Source organism: Ruditapes philippinarum, unplaced genomic scaffold (assembly GCF_026571515.1).
Source record: "Ruditapes philippinarum isolate M1 unplaced genomic scaffold, ASM2657151v2 ctg795_1_1_1_1, whole genome shotgun sequence".
NCBI lineage: Eukaryota > Metazoa > Mollusca > Bivalvia > Venerida > Veneridae > Ruditapes > Ruditapes philippinarum.
The window spans coordinates 79,378-98,466 of record NW_026857770.1 but is presented as its reverse complement, the minus strand read 5'-3'; the positions used below and the strand labels follow the sequence as shown (position 1 = coordinate 98,466).

General features: G+C 30.8%; 1 protein-coding gene across 1 annotated transcript in view; it reads left to right on the top strand.

The window, feature by feature from the left end:
* LOC132750917 (mucolipin-3-like) overlaps positions 1–19,089 on the top strand; it is a 45,303-nt gene that overhangs the window by 18,528 nt on the left and 7,686 nt on the right. The window contains exons 5-12 of the mRNA XM_060740988.1: positions 8,093–8,188; positions 9,855–9,938; positions 11,942–12,037; positions 12,485–12,624; positions 13,179–13,275; positions 16,479–16,573; positions 17,005–17,137; positions 18,115–18,238. Coding sequence (XP_060596971.1) covers positions 8,093–8,188; positions 9,855–9,938; positions 11,942–12,037; positions 12,485–12,624; positions 13,179–13,275; positions 16,479–16,573; positions 17,005–17,137; positions 18,115–18,238 — 865 coding nt within the window. The remainder of the gene's footprint in view (positions 1–8,092; positions 8,189–9,854; positions 9,939–11,941; positions 12,038–12,484; positions 12,625–13,178; positions 13,276–16,478; positions 16,574–17,004; positions 17,138–18,114; positions 18,239–19,089) is intronic.

Below are 19,089 nucleotides of genomic sequence, written 5' to 3'. Positions count from 1 at the left end.
CAACAGTTAAAGTCGTTACAAGCCCTAATTTAGAATAATATGGTTTTCTTCAGCCCGTTCACATATAAATTCACCGTGGCTGAAGGGTTTGCGGGCTCGCTTAGGAAGCGAGAGGTCTGGAGTTCAAATCCCAGTAAAGGTAACTCATTTTTTTTTTCAAATTGTTGAGGTCAAATAAACATTGGATTGAATATCAGTGTTGCAATTAGTCTTATAGCCAATTTACTACAATTAAAACGCTGAAAAGCATTGGTGGCACTATACATATAATCTCACAACCTGCACCTTTCTTACATTCTGAGACCCAAACAAATTCAGCGCCTTCTGTGCTTTGATTTATTATAGTAGACAGTAGACATTTTGTTTTGTTCCAATAGGCTTTAAAGCCGATGAGGACATAAAACATGCACAATAACGAACAGTTCATATAAACATAATAACAAAAATCAAGAAGTAGTTACATAATGAACATTTTCATATCAAAATTGAGCTTTAAACCACTAACATATAGGTATCTTGTATATACATATACATACACATATATACATGTACATACATAAAAAAACATACATTACATGAACCATTAATGCAAAATTGTTGTATATTAATCGATTTTTAATACATAATCGCCATATGTTTATACACATATCCTTAAAAAATGAAGGTCCATTCGCATCAATTGCGGATTTCCTAATTGTAAATGAAAGGAACGTCATAATTTGATCAAAACAATTACATGCAAGAATTTGCCTGTCATATTCTGGCGTTTTTTTTCCACAAATGCCCCGACAAAAACAATAATTAAAAAAATAAATAAAATTGCAGATATCGGCAATAATAGAGTTACATTGGAATTTGCTTATTAATTTCGAGTGTTTAATATAAAGTTTCAAATCGGATTTGGATTTTGATGTTTTTAACCATGTCGGAAAACCCGTCTGAAACCTTAAGTGCAAGACCGCTCATGCGCTTAGATGACATCATTACCTTTATGAAAGAACGGTTTTAAAAATTATTACGCTACTCTTAAACTAGTGTTTACAAAGTATATGTTAGTGTTCATCCGTGTTGTTCTACAGAAATTAGAAACTTCGACGGGAGCGATAGCGACCGGAGAATATTCTTTTTTTTTGTGTAGAACAGCTACGGATGAATACAAACATACTTAGTGTCAAGCTTTATTTGCCTACATTAATATTAACTTTATTTCGTCACTATACCTGTCCATTTGCACAAACGCGGTTCTTTGAAACACTTTTAAAAATAGAAGGCTGCTATGAACGGACTTTGATATATCATCTATGAAAATTTACACCAAGAATTTTTAAGAAATACAGTGCTTTCATTGGATGACATATAAAGCTGGACACTAATATTATTTATTTCAGTTTCTTAAGTTAGTTCTACACATCCTCTTATGTCTTGTAAACATACCTTTTCTATTATTAAGAAAATGATTTGATCTGAAAAAAATGCGCCGTACGTTATCATTGATATTTTGTGCGCCATATGTTATCATTTCCAGAAAATGCCCCGATATTAATATTTTCAGCAGTTATTTTAGTCAGAATGGGCATGAATGCTTAGATGACAACATATTACAACTTTTTAAAGTCAATGGCTTTAGTTAATATACATACGTATATGTAAACGAAACACTGAATTTGAGAGAAAAAGCCGTACGTTACCACGATCAAACCGATGGAAAATTCTCTCGCTTCGAATCTGGTGACGCGCATTTCAGATGAAGCACGGGACGAAACATCATGAAATAAAATCATGTGTGCCAGGAAAAAGAAGGTTGTTATATGTACTTTTACATTAGAACATCACGAATTTCAGAGAAAAAGGGAAAACCCTACTTGTTGGCTGCATCCGCCATCTTGTTTGTTTGGGTAACGAACGGCGTGATTCTCCCCCGTGATATAAGTTGATTTTCTCAATATATAATTCCAGTTCTTCAATATATGGTACCAAAGTAGCTATGTATGGAATCAGATATCCTTATATGAATCCGAATTATCAATGTATCAATTAATTCTTCAATATATGAATCCAATTTATCAATTTATGAAATCAAAGTAGAAATATTTAAGTTGGTTATCACATTATATGATACGAATTCTTCAATATATTGTACCAAAGTAGCAATACATGGAACAAAATGTCCTGAAATGAAACCGAATTATCAATATATTAATTCATTTTTACAATATATGAAACCAGTTTATTAATGTATGTAACCGAAGTAGCAATATATAAGATGATTATCACATTATATGATACCAGTTCTTCAATATATGATACCAAAGTAGCAATATATGGAACCAGATGTCCTTATATAAAACCGAATTATCAATATATTAAATCGTTTTTACAATATATGAAACCATTTTATCAATGTATTGGACTGAAGTTCCCATATATATGTTGATTTTTACATTATATGGCACCAATTCCTCAATATATTGTCATAGGTTGCTAGTATATGAATCCACTTTTCCAATATATGGAACCAAATGAGCAATGCGTGGAACCAAAATGTCATTATACTGACGGGACTTTTTTAAAGGCTGTATTCTATCCTCGCACCGGTATTACAGTTTCGCGCCAATATTCCTTGTTGAACTGTCAAAAGACCAGCGTGCTTCACTAATGGCAAACTGCACATTTTCTAAATAAGGAAATATTTGAATTTAACGTCACATTCAATTACTTTGGCCTTAAAATGGGCTGGGCAGGCAAAACTTATCGTTATATATGTATGAGGTGTAAGTCATAATTTAAGCTACTGAGTCGTACTGACCATAAACAAGAACATTTAAATAAACATAAGTTTATCTCGACCTTTACCTTTGATCAAAAATGGGCATGGCCAGTAGGACACATCAAGGTTAATCCACTCACAAAGTTGTAAAAATAACCAGTCAAATAATTGATTTCATGAAAAAGTGTATGCCTTTTAATAACAGAACCCAGTGACCTCGGCCTTTGACGTGTTGACTTGAAAATAGGATATTTTGGTTCCATATAATGGAAATCGCTATCATAAAATGTAACATCAGCTTATATACTGCTTCTTTGGTTCCATACATTAATATTATGGTTTCATATATTGTAAAAATAATTCGGTTTCATACAAGGGCATCTGGTTCAATATATGGCTACTTTGGTAGCATATATTGAAGAACTGGTATCATATAAAGTTATAATCAAGTCATATATTGCTACTTTAGTTCCGTACATTGATAAATTTATTTCATAAATTGTAAAAATGAATTAATATATTGAAAATTTGGTTTCATATCAGGACATCTAGTTCCATATATGGCTACTTTGGTACAATATATTGAAGAATTGGTATCATATAATGTGTTACCAACTTATATATTTCTACTTTGGTTTCATAAATTGATACATTGGTTTCATATATTGAAAAATGAATTAATATTTGTGATAACTCGGTTTAATATCAGGATATCTGGTTCCATACATGGCTACTTTGGTACCATATATTGAAGAACTGGAATCATATATGGAGAAAGTCAACTTATATATTGCTAACTCTGTTTCATACACTGACAGTATGGTTTCATATATTGTAGCTGTGGATTAACATAATGGATTCCGGTTAAATTAGAAGGTGTGCTCAATTCATATATAGTCGAAGCGAACTTATAAATTATCCAAATGGTTAAATAAAGTAAAAAAGAACAATATAAGACAGCCATGGCTTTCCATAAAAAAGGTAAGGCAAGCTGATGCCTTATGAATAAAACACAAAGTAAAACGTCAGATTTTTATGTGCCTTGATAGCGCAGTAGGCAGAGCGAACGTTTCAGTGTTATATTCATGGTCGAATCATGGTTATATATATAAGTACTATTACATTTGGCTGTCTTATGTATCTTTTTTTTATTTGCCGGTTTTGTTTCAAATAGTTACAAATGCATCAGATATTTTTTTGGACACGGGTTGATATGCACTTGCGTACAGTTAGAGAAAACGCCACACATCAGGAGAAAGCATTATCAGAAAAGTAAAAATATAATTATAAATATTATGTAATCGTAGTGCGTTTAAATGTTCTTCATACAAAAATAATTTTTGCGAATCGAACCTGCATTGCATTGATATTCAACTAGAAATTTAACTGACAATCTTACCTACTGCGTTGAGTGGACGGTTGGCAAATTGGTAGTTTTTGTTTATTTATATCGTTAAAAGATGATAAATACAATATGTTTTACACCCTTATAGTGGACTTGACCACTGCGTCACTAAATAATTATCTTAAACGTACTCAACACATTTACCTATGTATCTGATATAAATAATAAACACAAAAAAATATTGTTTAAAAATTTTCGTAATATTTGTGGGAAATCACTGACCCGCGAATTGCGTAGCTCATCTACACAAACGCTATCACTTTAATCTTTAAGGTACAAACCGGTTTCAAACAACATTAGAACAGAAAAGGTCCTCTATCGAAAATGATAAAGGGGTTTATAATTTATTATCTCTCAATAATAGATGCTTCTTAATGACGACCTCATTTTGATATAATTTAATTGAATATTCGGCCAAAATAACCAAATAAGTAGAAACATCTTTGTAGACGTTAAACGCCATTTGTCAACCTACTGAATTCCTTATAAACACTTATATTATGACACCTTCCGACTTTAATATTGATGTGTTTTATCATGATAACCTTGCATCACACATAAAATTGGTCAGTAGAATTTCTGCGGACGTACATAATGCTTTTTAATCATAGAAAGTCAGGCGCCTAAGCCCTCGCTTTTCAAAACTAGGTACGTTGTAATGCGCGTAGCAAGTAGATTCACTGATATTTGTGTGTCCAGGTGAGTGAGAAAAAAAATCAACCATTTGGTTAGATAGAGGATAGGGAAATCCCAACGCCAATACGCCAAGGCTCGTTCCCTATGGAAAATGAGAAAATAAAAAAGTTCTCTGAAAGTGTTTTTTTCTTTTTATATATCCTTTAAATAACACTAATTATCTTTAAAACTTCATTAAATGCCGTTTTATTGTTAAAATAACATTTCTACAACATTAAAAGTTTTGGCCGTCAGGCCGCTGGGCTGCCAGGCCGCCAACTTCACAAAAATGAGAAAATAAAAAAGTTCTCTGAAAGTGATTTTTTCTTTTGATATATCCTTTGAATAACACTTATTATCTTTAAAACTTCATTAAATGCCGTTTTAGTGTTAAAATAACATTTCTACAACATTAAAATTTTTGGCCGTCAGGCCGCTGGGCTGCCAGGCCGCCAACTTCACAAAAATGAGAAAATAAAAAAGTTCTCTGAAAGTGATTTTTTTATATATCCTTTAAATAACAATAATTATCTTTTAAACTTCATTAAATGCCGTTTTATTGTTAAAATAACATTTTTACAACATTGACATTTTGGCCGCCAGGCCGCTGGGCCGCCAACTTCACAAAAATGAGAATATAAAAAAGTTCTCTGAAAGTGATTTTGTCTTTTGATATATCCTTTAAATAACAATAATTATCTTTAAAACTTCATTAAATGCCGTTTTTTTGTTAAAATAACATTTCTACAACATTAAAATTTTTGGCCGTCAGGCCGCTGGGCTGCCAGGCCGCCAACTTCACAAAAATGAGAAAATAAAAAAGTTCTCTGAAAGTGATTTTTTCTTTTGATATATCTTTTAAATAAAAATAATTATCTTCAAAACTTCATTTAATGCCGTTTTATTGTTAAAATAACATTTCTACAACATTAAAATTTGTGGCCACCAGGCCGCCAGGCCGCTTGGCCGCCAACTTCACAAAAATGACAAAATAAAAAAGTTCTCTGAAAATGATTTTTTTTCTTTTGATATATCCTATAAATAACAATAATTATCTTTAAAACTTCATTAAATGATGTTTTATTGTTTTATTGTTAAAATAACATTTCTACAACATTGACATTTTTGGCCGTCAGGCCGCTGGGCTGCCAGGTCGCCAACTTCACAAAAATGACAAAATAAAAAAGTTCTCTGAAAGTGATTTTTTCTTTTGAATTATCCTTTAAATAACACTAATTATCTTTAAAATTTCATTAAATGCCGTTTTAGTGTTAAAATAACATTTCTACAACATTAAAATTTTTGGCCGCCAGGCACCTGGGCGCCAATTTCACGCCGCCAGGCCGCTGGGCCGCCAATTTCACGCCGCCAGGCCGCTGGGCCGCCAACCTCACGCCGCCAGGCCGCTGGGCCGCCAACTTCACACATCTAATTACAAATGGAATTTTGAATTATGCAAAAAAAAAATATATATATAAAAAAATAATAAAATAAAGTAAACATCTCTTACTGCGCAGTTTCTCTCCAATAACAAGATGCGATGCATACACTTTCCTTATTTTTTTTATTTTAACATTCCAAAACTTATTATTTTTACAAGGAAAACACAACTTAATACAACCATTTTGAAAAGTGGTGCCGTTAACCGACCAATTAAATATTTATTCTAAATATAATTTTCAGTTTTCATCGCCGATTGCAACATTAGAAACTTCATCACAACACTTTTGTGTTTGTTTAAACTATGGAACCAATGAGATAATGATATCGCCGATACATCCTTAAAAGCTTTCCTAAAGTTTTCTATTTACTTTTGTATCATTCTAATCCAATAATTATAAAATTTAATGTGCAATTTATTACGAAATAAGTAGAAATTATCGGTATTTCGGGGTTTTATTGAAACTTACCTTCACCTGTGCCGTAAAGTGGATGTCGTAAAACAAGGACAACTGTTGTTTACGTCATGTGTCAAATAATTTCAGCAATTTATTGTCCTGGGGTGATAATTTGGTACTAACAGTACTTAGGAAAGTCCATTAAAGGATAAGTCGCCATATTATCTGAGACTGAACGTGTCAACAACTGTATATAGTTTAATTCTGATAAGAAAGTGTACTATCGTAGTGGTTCATTTGGTAAATCATCGTCACCGTAACTTCTAATGATTTGCACTCATAGGTTTGAACCCTGCACTCAGCCATGGTATAATGATGATGTTGTTTTTTCCCCTTTTACTCTGCCTGTCTTTTGTATTATCATTTGAATATATTTTGTTCTTATAAATATCTATCTATTTTTGTTGGTTTCTTTATATCTTTTTGTACCCCTCTTTGTCAATTCTTTTCTTTTAGATTCTCTAATTTTGACAGTTGCAGCAATTCTGTTCCGACAACATTTCATTTCCCTTATATTAATAAATATTGGTTAATATGATAATTATCAGTCTTTTTGTACTTATGCCCCATGTTCAGAAGCTGATATATCACACAATCTGACTTAAGTTCAGATCAACTTATTTCTTTTATGTAGATCGGTACGACGGTATATGTTTCGCCTCCCTTATAATTCGGATTTCCCGAGAAAGCTATTTTAGCCTTGCAATGTAACCGGTTACATAGGCATAAGAAGAAGTATCAAAATACCGTTATACGTGGAAGTTATACAAATTGTTGATTTTTTTAGAAAAAAAATGTTGGAAGTAATTTTTTAACAAAGTACTTGAAAAAAGAGCCAATTTTTTATGGGCAAGATTGTTTTGCCAGTTTACATGTCGGCTATAATGGATAACGCCATGTTTTCTTCGAAATCGTGAATATTAACAACTCAAAATTGGTTTTCCCATGGTTAAAGTTAGCAACCATATCGCTTTCAAAAGTATGAAAGCACGCCAATAATTGGCTGTGTGAATAGTCACCAGAAATAGTTTGGAATATGGTCACGCTCAGATATGAAAGCGGTGCGTAATTTAGAGATGATTTTAATCAGATTGATATATCACATTGTCCTCCTGTTACCGCAATAATTGAATATCTTGTTTTTTAAGAGGTGTTATCTTTACCAATATTAACAATTACACAAAAGTAAACAGCTACTTTAATACAACTTATACAGTGAAAATATCAATGGAAAAATACGTTTATTATATTATCTTTTTAATGATTACATTGTGGTAAAGTATATAACATTTATTAAATCTGTACTCAAATGAAGTTCAAATAATGTATATAAAGTTAACTCTGTAGATGACATTACAAATTCTGAAAACGACGACGGCGAAGCTAATCTTCGTACTCAAGCAGATGGAGAAAATCACGTACCAGCACCGGCTAAACCAATAGGTAATAAATGTGAATTGACGGAAGCAAATGTCGAAAAAGAAAGGTTTAATATCTAATTTAATTGGTCTTCATCATCGTTAATGTTTTTCTCAGTTGGTTTTTACAACATGCCTCCAGATTTCCGCTGATTTAAATGAAAATTCAGAAATTTCAGTTACAAGTAAAATATTGTGAAGTAAATAACATATTGCAAACGGCCACATAAATTACCAAATGGAATTCAGAAATATGCAAAATATCCCTTGCTGCGTTATTTACGCAGTAGAAATGTGATGATAAATACTTTTAAATCAAACATTAATCGCACATTACATGTTAATAACTACTTTAATATTGAATATATTGCTTTTCTTTAATATCATACTTTCCTTACAATCTTAGTACATTTTCCTCATTTTTGATTTTCTTATGTATATATAATTTATATAATGAAATTTAAAACTACAGGCACTTAATTCATTTTAATAGATTATTTAGCTGAATAAGAAATATCGACTGAAGACCTATGATTTCGAATTTATTTGCTAAATAATTAAGAAAAGTGATACGCAGACAAATAAGCAACAATGTGTTATTTTCCAGAAGTCTAGAGCTGTACTTTATCTACTAGAACATATACATATGTAGGCCTAGAGCGTTAAAGATCCTGTATGTTTTGTGATTGATATTGTTACTGTGTTTGTACCACACTTGCAAAAAAATATATATGTTTATAATTATGCAAATTAAACAATTTTCAAACATCGAAGAATTTGTAAAACGTGTACAGCAAATATTTGTGCACATTATATTTAATCAATAAACTACATGCATTCATTTCTTATTGGAAAATTTGACTTAGAATTTATAGAAAATAAATTTCTAATTACCTCCCTTTATTTACATGGAATGTAAAACTGGGTTATATCTTTATAAATAATGCTTATTGGAACATACAATGTTGACAAATCATAATTAGAGCATCATATTTATGAAATAAAACCATGAAAAAATTGTGTTATAAGATCTTTAACAGTGTTTTACTAAATAAAATACGTAAAATAACTCACATTATTGAATAGAACTGCACAGATACGGGTACAAAACATGAGAAATCTCTAAAGATTGAAAGTATTTTTTTTAAATATGCGTCATCCATGTAAAAATAGCTGACAACACTATACCATAACAAGTACAATTGTTGCTGCAATGCAGCAATTGAGAAGGTCAGCGCAAAAGTGCGCTCATTACAGATACCGTACCAAATCATTCTCACGCACAGGTCATGTTCTATTCAGATTAAGTACTATTGTTCAAGATTCCAGATGTTTTGTAAATTTTTTTTTTTTCATAATTATACTTATCGTATGCACTGTCCTTGAGAGTGGGGCCATATATATTTTTTTAAATACTTTTACTGATGCCTATCTGGTAAGGAAATATGCCCCATGATCAGCAGCTGATATGTCACATTGTCCTCTTGTTGCCTTGTAGCTCTTAAGTTTTTGTTTTTAAAGGTTTTATCTTTACCAGTATTTACAAATACATAAAAGTAAAGGGCAACTGAAATATAATTTATAAAATCAAAATATCAATGGAAATAATACATTTATATTGTTGTTAAGTATATAGCAATGATAAAATATATACTCAACTGAACTGAATGTAGATAAAATTTATTTCGTAGATGAAAAAAGAAATTCTGAAAACAACGCCGATGCAGCTGATCTTTCTACACAAGCAGATGGATCAAAACCGTCTAAGCCAAAAGGTAATTGATGTGAATTGGCAAAAATATAACGTCGAAAAAGGAAGGTTTAATATTTAATTAAATTATTTAAGTTCCACATTCAACTTGATGATTTTGTCGATTGGTTTTAACAACATGTCTCCATATTCATGCTGATTATGATGACAATATTGAAATTTCATTTTAAAGTAAACAAAAAAAATTATTACATCGCATAAGACCACGTAAATTACAAAATGGAATTTTGAATTATGCAAAAAAAAATAAATAAAAAATAAATAAAATAAAGTAAACATCCCTTACTGCGCAGTTTCTCTCCAATAACAAGATGCGATGCATACACTTTCCTTATTTTTTTATTTTAACATTTCAAAACTTATTATTTTTACAAGGAAAACACAACCTAATACAACCATTTTGAAAAGTGGTGCCGTTAACCGACCAATTAAATATTTATTATAAACATAATTTTCAGTTTTCATCGCCGATTGCAACATTAGAAACTTCATCACAACACTTTTGTGTTTGTTTAAACTATGGTACCAATGAGATAATAATATCGCCGATACATCTTTAAATACTTTCCTAAAGTTTTCTATTTACTATTGTATCATTCTAATCCAATAATTATAAAATTTAATGTGCAATTTATTACGAAATAAGTAGCAATTATCGGTATTTCGGGGTTTTATACAAACTTACCTTTACCTGTACCGTAAAGTAGATGTCGTAAAACAAAGACCACTGTTGTTAACATCATGTGTCAAATAATTTCAGCAATTTATCGTCCTGGGATGATAATTTGGTACTAACAGTACTTAGGAAAGTCCATTAAAGGATAAGTCGCCATATTATCTGAGACTGAAAGTGTCAACAACTGTGTACAGTTTAATTTTGATAAGAAAGTGTACTATCGTAGTGGCTCATTTGGTAAATCATCGTCACCGTAACTTCTAATGATTTGCACTCATAGGTTTGAACCCTACACTCAGCCATGGTATAATGATGATGTTGTTTTTTTCCCTTTTACTCTGCCTGTCTTTTGTATTATCATTTGAATATATTTTGTTCTTCTAAATATCTATCTATTTTTGTTGGTTTTTTATATCTTTTTGTACCCCTCTTTGTCAATTCTTTTCTTGTAGATACTCTAATTTTGACAGTTGCAGCAATTCTGTTCCGACAACATTTCATTTTCCTTATCTTAATAAATATTGGTTAATATGATAATTATCAGTCTTTTGTACTTATGCCCCATGTTCAGCAGCTGATATATCACAGAATCTGACTAAAGTTCAGATCAACTTATTTCTTTTATGTAGATCTAAGACGACGGTATATGTTTCGCCTCCCTTATAATTCGGATTTCCCGAGAAAGCTATTTTAGCCATGCAATCAAACCGGTTTTTACATAGGCATAAGAAGAAGTATCAAAATACCGTTATACGTGGAGGTTATACAAATTGTTGATTTTTGTTAGAAAAAAAAATGTTGGAAGTAATTTTTTAACAAAGTACTTGAAAAAAAGAGCCAATTTTTTATGGGCAAGATTGTTTTGCCGGTTTACATGTCGGCTATAATGGACAACGCCATGTTTTCTTCGAAATCGTGAATATTACTTACTCAAAATTGGTTTTCCCATGGTTAAAGTTAGCAACCATATCGCTTTCAAAAGTATGAAAGCTCGCCAATGATTGGCTGTGTGAATAGTCACCAGAAATAGTTTGGAATATGGTCACGCTCAGATATGAAAGCGGTGCGTAATTTAGAGCTGATTTTATTCAGATTGATATATCACATTGTCCTCTTGTTACCGCATTAATTCAATATTTTTAAGAGGTGTTATCTTTACCATAACAATAACACAAAAGTAAACAGCTACAACTTAAACAGTGAAAATATCAATGGAAAAAATACGTTTATTATATATCTCTCTGATGATTTCATTGTGGTAAAGTATATAACATTTATTAAATCTGTACTCAATTGAAGTTCAAATAATGTATATAAAGTTATCTCTGTAGATGACATTACAAATTCTGAAAACGACGACGGCGAAGCTAATCTTCGTACTCAAGCAAATGGAGAAAATCACGTACCAGCACCTGCTAAACCAATAGGTAATAAATGTGAATTGACGGAAGTAAATGTCGAAAAAGAAAGGTTTAATATCTAATTAAATTGGTCTTCATCATCGTTGATGTTTTTCTCAGTTGGTTTTTACAACATGCCCCCAGATTTCCGCTGATTTAAATGAAAATTCAGAAATTTCAGTTACAAGTAAAATATTGTGAAGTTAATAACATATTGCAAACGGCCACATAAATTAGCAAATGGAATTCAGAAATATGCAAAATATCCCTTGCTGCGTTATTTACGCAGTAGATATGTGATGATAAATACTTTTAAATCAAACATTAATCGCACATTACATGTTAATAACTACTTTAATATTGAATATATTGCTTTTCTTTCATATCATACTTTCCTTACAATCTTAGTACATTTTCCTCATTTTTGATTTTCTTATGTATATATAATTTATATAATGAAATTAAAAACTACAGGCACTCTCTGGCTAGTGTTCGCCTTAAGATTCTTCTTATTTTCGCCGATAAAATGGAAGAGAGATGGTTGCTGGTTAAGTGCTATCCACCTAGTTTGGTTTGCCATCTTCATCACAAAGACTTGCTACCTAACAATGCTGGTATGTCTAGATTAAAGAATAATTCGGTTGTTTACCGGTCACATTTGAGGATTTAATTACACCTACATGTAACATTATTTGATGACGGCAAAATTGTCCACATATCCACCCATACGTCCGTTTTTGTTTGGATATTGTGTGAAATAGAAAACGAAATTGACGAAATGGCTGCAAAATTTAAAGAACGCAGTGCCATTTATACCAAACCCATAGGCTTATCGTGATTTAATCTAAAATACTATATTTCTCCTTTTGGTATACAGTGAATTTGCAGGTCGAATTATTATATATTACACTGTTGGTTTTAAGAGAAACAATCATATATCTTTAGACGCTTATATGTGTTATTTGAACTATGTATAATTGTAAAAGAGAAACAATGTGATATATTTAAGTATGGTTAAATACACATAACTTTTTCAAAGACAACTGAATGTTCTGTGTAATGATCAAATGATACATGTTTATTTGCGTCTTTTTTCTAGTCAATTAGAAATAAGTAAACCTTTGGAACAAAAAAGGAAAGAATATTTACCAGACTCATTATTTTACAGACTTTTCAAATAGGAAATTGTCGTGAAACTGTGTTCAGTAGCATAGAAGATGGATACATAGCGTTACATCACAACTTATTAAAAAATTGGGATGCAAGTAAGATTTTCTTTCTACTATAACTCGTAAATCTACGATAGCTTGAACAAGTAAACACATTTATGCTGAGATTATTTTTAGTTTAATGTGTTTGTTTTAAATAAGTTTTTTATTTGCTAAAAGTTTTATCGAATATATTGATATGATATATGATAAATACGTAACTGAAGTAAAAGGCTATACACGGAGGGTTCCATGAATCGTGATTAATTTGCATAATTCACAAGACAAAGGGCGTCTAATGGAGATATTAATTTTAATCGATTATTTAGCTGAATAAGAAATGTCGACTGAAGACCTATGATTTTGAATCTTAATACAATATGTAAAGGTCGTCTGTTAATATTCTTAATAATATCAACTTATTTGCTAAATAATTAAGAAAAGTGATACGCAGACCAATAAGCAACAATGTGTTATTTTCCAGAAGTCTAGAGCTGTACTTTATCTACTAGTAAATATACATATGTAGGCTTAGAGCGTTAAAGATCCTGTATGTTTTGTGATTGATATTGTTACTGTGTTTGTACCACACTTGCAAAAAAATATATATGTTTATAATTATGCAAATTAAACAATTTTCAAACATCGAAGAATTTGTAAAATGTGTACAGCAAATATTTGTGCACATTATATTTAATCAATAAACTACATGCACTCATTTCTTATTGGAAAATTTGACTTAGAATTTACAGAAAATAAATTTCTAATTACCTCCCTTTATTTACATGGAATGTAAAACTGGGTTTTATCTTTATAAATAATGCTTATTGGAACATACAATGTTGACAAATCATAATTAGAGCATCATATTTATGAAATAAAACCATGAAAAAATTGTGTTATAAGATCTTTAACAGTGTTTTACTAAATAAAATACGTAAAATAACTCACATTATTGAATAGAACTGCACAGATACGGGTACAAAACATGAGAAATCTCTAAAGATTGAAAGTTTTTTTTTAAATATGCGTCATCCATGTAAAAATAGCTGACAACACTATACCATAACAAGTACAATTGTTGCTGCAATGCAGCAATTGAGGTCAGCGCAAAAGTGCGCTCATTACAGATACCGTACCAAATCATTCTCACGCACAGGTCATGTTCTATTCAGATTAAGTACTATTGAACGTTATTCCAGATGTTTTGTAAATCTTTTTTTTTTTTTTTTTTTTTTTTTTTTCATAATTATACTTATCGTATGCACTGTCCTTGAGAGTGGGGCCATATATATTTTTTTATTTTTTTAAATACTTTTACCGATGCCTATCTGGTAAGGAAAGTAAGGCCAATACAAACAAGACTTACACGGCTTGTAAATGTAATGTGACATGACAGACGTGCAACACTGTTCTGGTTGTGTTACTACTGTAGTCAGTAATATTAGATGATAAAAAATATCAAAGCATGTACATTTTCTTTTTCACATATAATGCTACTCCTTTTCTACAAATAGCAACAACTAATCATGCTTTTCCATATGTAAATAAGCCTAAACAAAACTTCTACCGACTTTATTTTTCAAAATGTCCTTTACAAAATACGCGCAAATGGTATATCATGATGTAACACTTAAAGCATTAATGCAAAGCATTTAATCAAGTGCAAAGCATTTTAATGTTTTTGTTTGGATTTAACCAGAATTTTATATTATAGATAAATGGGCGGACGAAAGACATGGTTCATCATAAACTTTGTTAGGCTTGATAGAGATTAGAATATTTAATGTATTTTTGAAACATACAAAACAGTAGTCAAAATGAACAAAGTCTGTTTTTTATTATTATAATTGTAACAAATAAACAAACAGTAAAAGAAAATAGCAACAAAAGGAACTGATATAGTTATGCATTTTGTTCATGTCAAATTCAAGAAAATGGTTTCTATAAATACCTGGGACTTAAAATACAGTAGTTATATTTCAAGTCCCAAGTCCCAGAAAGGTACTGAAAGTAGAACACACTCTGAAATGAAACAAAATGAAACAAAACTCTTCGTCTTCGTCAAACCCAGCAATGTGTTAACATTCCTAAACACAAAAACCTCATGTTAAAACTGCAGACGAAAGTTTCTATTGTTGAAATGTCATAGTATTCGGCAAATCAACATTCCACTCAAACAACCATAAAAGCGAGTGCCTTCAAATAAAATAGAATCAACTTCTTACTGCAAAAATTCAGGAAATCAAGGTCGGTTAAAATGTTCACGGTAAAAAATGTCAGAAGTGCAATCAGGGCCGTAAGATTGAAGGAGCTATTAATTTACCGGAAAGAACCTACGAAAAAAACAATTTAAAAATGATAATACTATGCTATAACAATTCGTGAATTAATGGCGTACCTTTTTATCAAAAATTTATAAAGAGTGCAATGTATTGCTAAATATGACTGCATTTCATTCCCTGCATATTTACTCAGTTCGTTCTTTATTACCATAGTGCGGCACGTAAGACCGTTTCGTTTAGTTTTAGAGACTCAAAACTATAATTACTTTTATATATAGATTTTCGGACTTTCACCATGTTTAGCTAAGTCATTTATTTATTTATTTCGAATGCATGTGCAGCAATAACATGCATACATAAGCCCCTGTGTACTACAAAAAGTAATAAGTAATTTCCTGTAGAATATACAAATGTAAGAACCAAATTACCGAATTCAAAATAATTTTCCTTTCTTTTACACTGCCTTCCCCGGGGTTGAGGAGTGAAATTTGTTCACGTTCTCATTCATGACATACTGCGAGTCACCGAAGGGGAAACCAATATATAACTTTACATGATAGAAATCGGAAGGAGTTCTTGATTTCGAATTTATTTTTAGCTGTAAATCCAAGGGATTAATTGATTAAAATCGAGTTCATGGACAAGAAAAAAAGGTAATCACAAATAGATCTGTGCCTGTGGGCGCGGATCAATGATGACTCAGGTATTCCTCAATCAACAATTAAAGTATTACGAAATCAGTAAATATCTTCATACGAAAACAATGTAATGAGGAAACGCAAATTTATTAATGAAATATATTTTAAATTCAGAATACCCTAAATACACCGTTTTTGTACAAAATACATCCTTAAAATTCTCTCGGAAGTCATCGCACTGCCAGTTCAGGAGTTGCAGACACTAACCCTAATGCCAATCTTGCCTATCACCATATTTGACTGACAGAACTTTATTAAAATACATTACACGTTTCAGGCTTTGAGACGTTGCCATATCCTCCGTCTATTGGGAAGTTCGCTGTTTATAATCAGAAAGATCTACGAAAGAGGATCAATTATGCCGTCGAAAATGTGTGTAATTAAGTCTGTATCAGAAAAAAGATTACATCACATTCATAAAAAGTCAATTCAGTCTATGCTAATCTTTTTTATAATTTATAAATTCGAAATCGTCAACAGATTGAGAACAAACTGAACGAAAATACATTGTTTTGGTCAAATATTTTACAAACTTTTCTTGAAATTATGTATTCATAATGCTAATTTATTCTTAATTTGTTATCACAACATGAGGACAATAATTGGACTATGTATGAAAGCGTTGAATGGCAGTACCAGTCAACTAAATTATTATACTTCATGTTCTTAATATAACATACACTATCGTTTTGTTATTTCTATTTACAATTTGTAAATGAAAATATTATTTTAATTGAAAAAATTGTCTACGTCGGAGTATAAGATGTTTATATATATGTAAAGTTTGTACATGCATTTTTCAGGTCTTTAACGCTGAAGTTACAACAACTGGATATTTCAAGAAATTTGAGAGTGATTCTATAACGATACGTCTCGTTTATTTTGATCTGGAACTTGATCATGAATTCCATCGTTTTAATAGAATTGTCTCAAACAGTAAGTGAGTTGTTTGATAATGATCTTAATATTAAAGAGAAGGGAAAGGAATTGTTGAGTTTTAAAACCATTCTTATTTACTTTTGTATAAAGATCTATGTTTGCTTTGGTGACCTGTTCATTGTACATGTACTTAAAAAGATTTTCAATACAAAGGGCACAATACTTTCTACATGAAACGGAAGGAATATGTCTCAGTTTTGCAACATGATGCCTAGTTTGCTTACTATGTAATGTGAAAACTCACTTTTCTCCCCAACAACACTTTTAACTTATTAATTGTTACGAGCCAGGCGTAACGAGAAAAGCCAGCAAGAAACTTGTAACAATAACAAATTTATTACAGAAAAATTATTAAAGAAAAATTAAATAACAATTTATGTTTACAAATACCTAAGTACAAATAAAAATGAAATCTCAAATGTCTAGTCTGATCCTGGAATGATCCTTTTTTGAATAGCACAGTTAAATTCAAGTAAAATCCAAGAACACTTTAGAATAAATTCCCACAATAAAATCCACAAGAATAATTAAATCTATTTTAAAATCCAAGCTTCAATAAATTACCTAATATCCAAGTTGATTAATACTCCAAATGTATTGATGACTTAAAAGGTAACTGATGACTTAAAAGATAAAAGAAATGAAAAATATCCCGTAATATATATGTAAACTAGGAACATTCCAGAAAAGTCTATTATGTTATAGAGTAATCATAATCTAGCACTTTCAACAACAAAGAATAATCTGGAAATTTCTATCTAAATATAATGCACGAATCATAATCTAGAATTTTCTATAACAGTTAAGAAACTTCTTGTTGACATGCATGTAGTTAATGTTCTAAAATAGAACAATGATAATATTGGAAATACCAACTGGTCAGATATAAATTATATACATGTAATATGTTGCATACATAACTGCATACATATTACTTCAAATTTGCTTTAAAAAGGTATATTATATTGATTAAGTCCAGAAAAGCTTTGAGCCACACTATGGATTGTCAAAATACCAAGATACCGATGGTCATACAATATATAGCTACAATATAACAGAGGAGCTAGACATGCTCAATATTTCATCTTCTCTTGACAGGTAAACATGTATATTTTTGTTTAATTATGTACCATTTACACATTAAAGGGACTCTTCTAAGTTTTCTTTGACATGATAGGACTTGAAATAAATTTTGAGATTAATGTAGGTCTAGACCAATAACTTGTATTCAAAATTTAAAGACAATTCTCTCACTCTTTTTTTGCCTATTAATTATTCTAATGGTAAACGTTGCCCAAAATTGTAAATCGTGAAACTCTTTCACTCAATCGGGCTAAGAATAGCACAGATATACGTGTTTCAATTCATTTCTAGGTAGTTTTCTTGAATATCTTTTGCTTATATTTTTCTGTATTGAATGTTCCAGCTGATATAAGTTAGAATTTTAAATTTTAAGTTTTGAAGATTTGGACCTCATTGAGGTTCCTTTAAGGTAAAAAGCAAATTGAACTTTTAGCTTATGTCCAAAAGAACGCCATGCATTTCACCTTGCTACAATATACGCTTTGGTAAGCAATTGAGTAATCATCGGAATTTTGGAAACGTTTCGATAACCTTTTTAGAGTCTCCATATTTTTTTAGAATAAGAATCAAAAATAAAGTGAAGGATGGGTTTGGATTTTATTAAATTTGGCATCGAGTAATTGAAGAACAATACAGCTAAGTGACCGAAATGATAAACAGTCCTTTCAAAAACATGTGTTTGGAAGAAAAAACGTGAAAATCTCAAGTGGCTAAATGAAAAACTGATATATTGAGTAAAATGCCATACAAGTGATTGTGAATAAATCTTTATTAGATCTGTTCTATTATTCATTCGATCATCACAGTTAGTTAGCCTTTAACGATGTAAATAAGGATAATGCATTTGTCCCGTTTTTTTTTTTTTT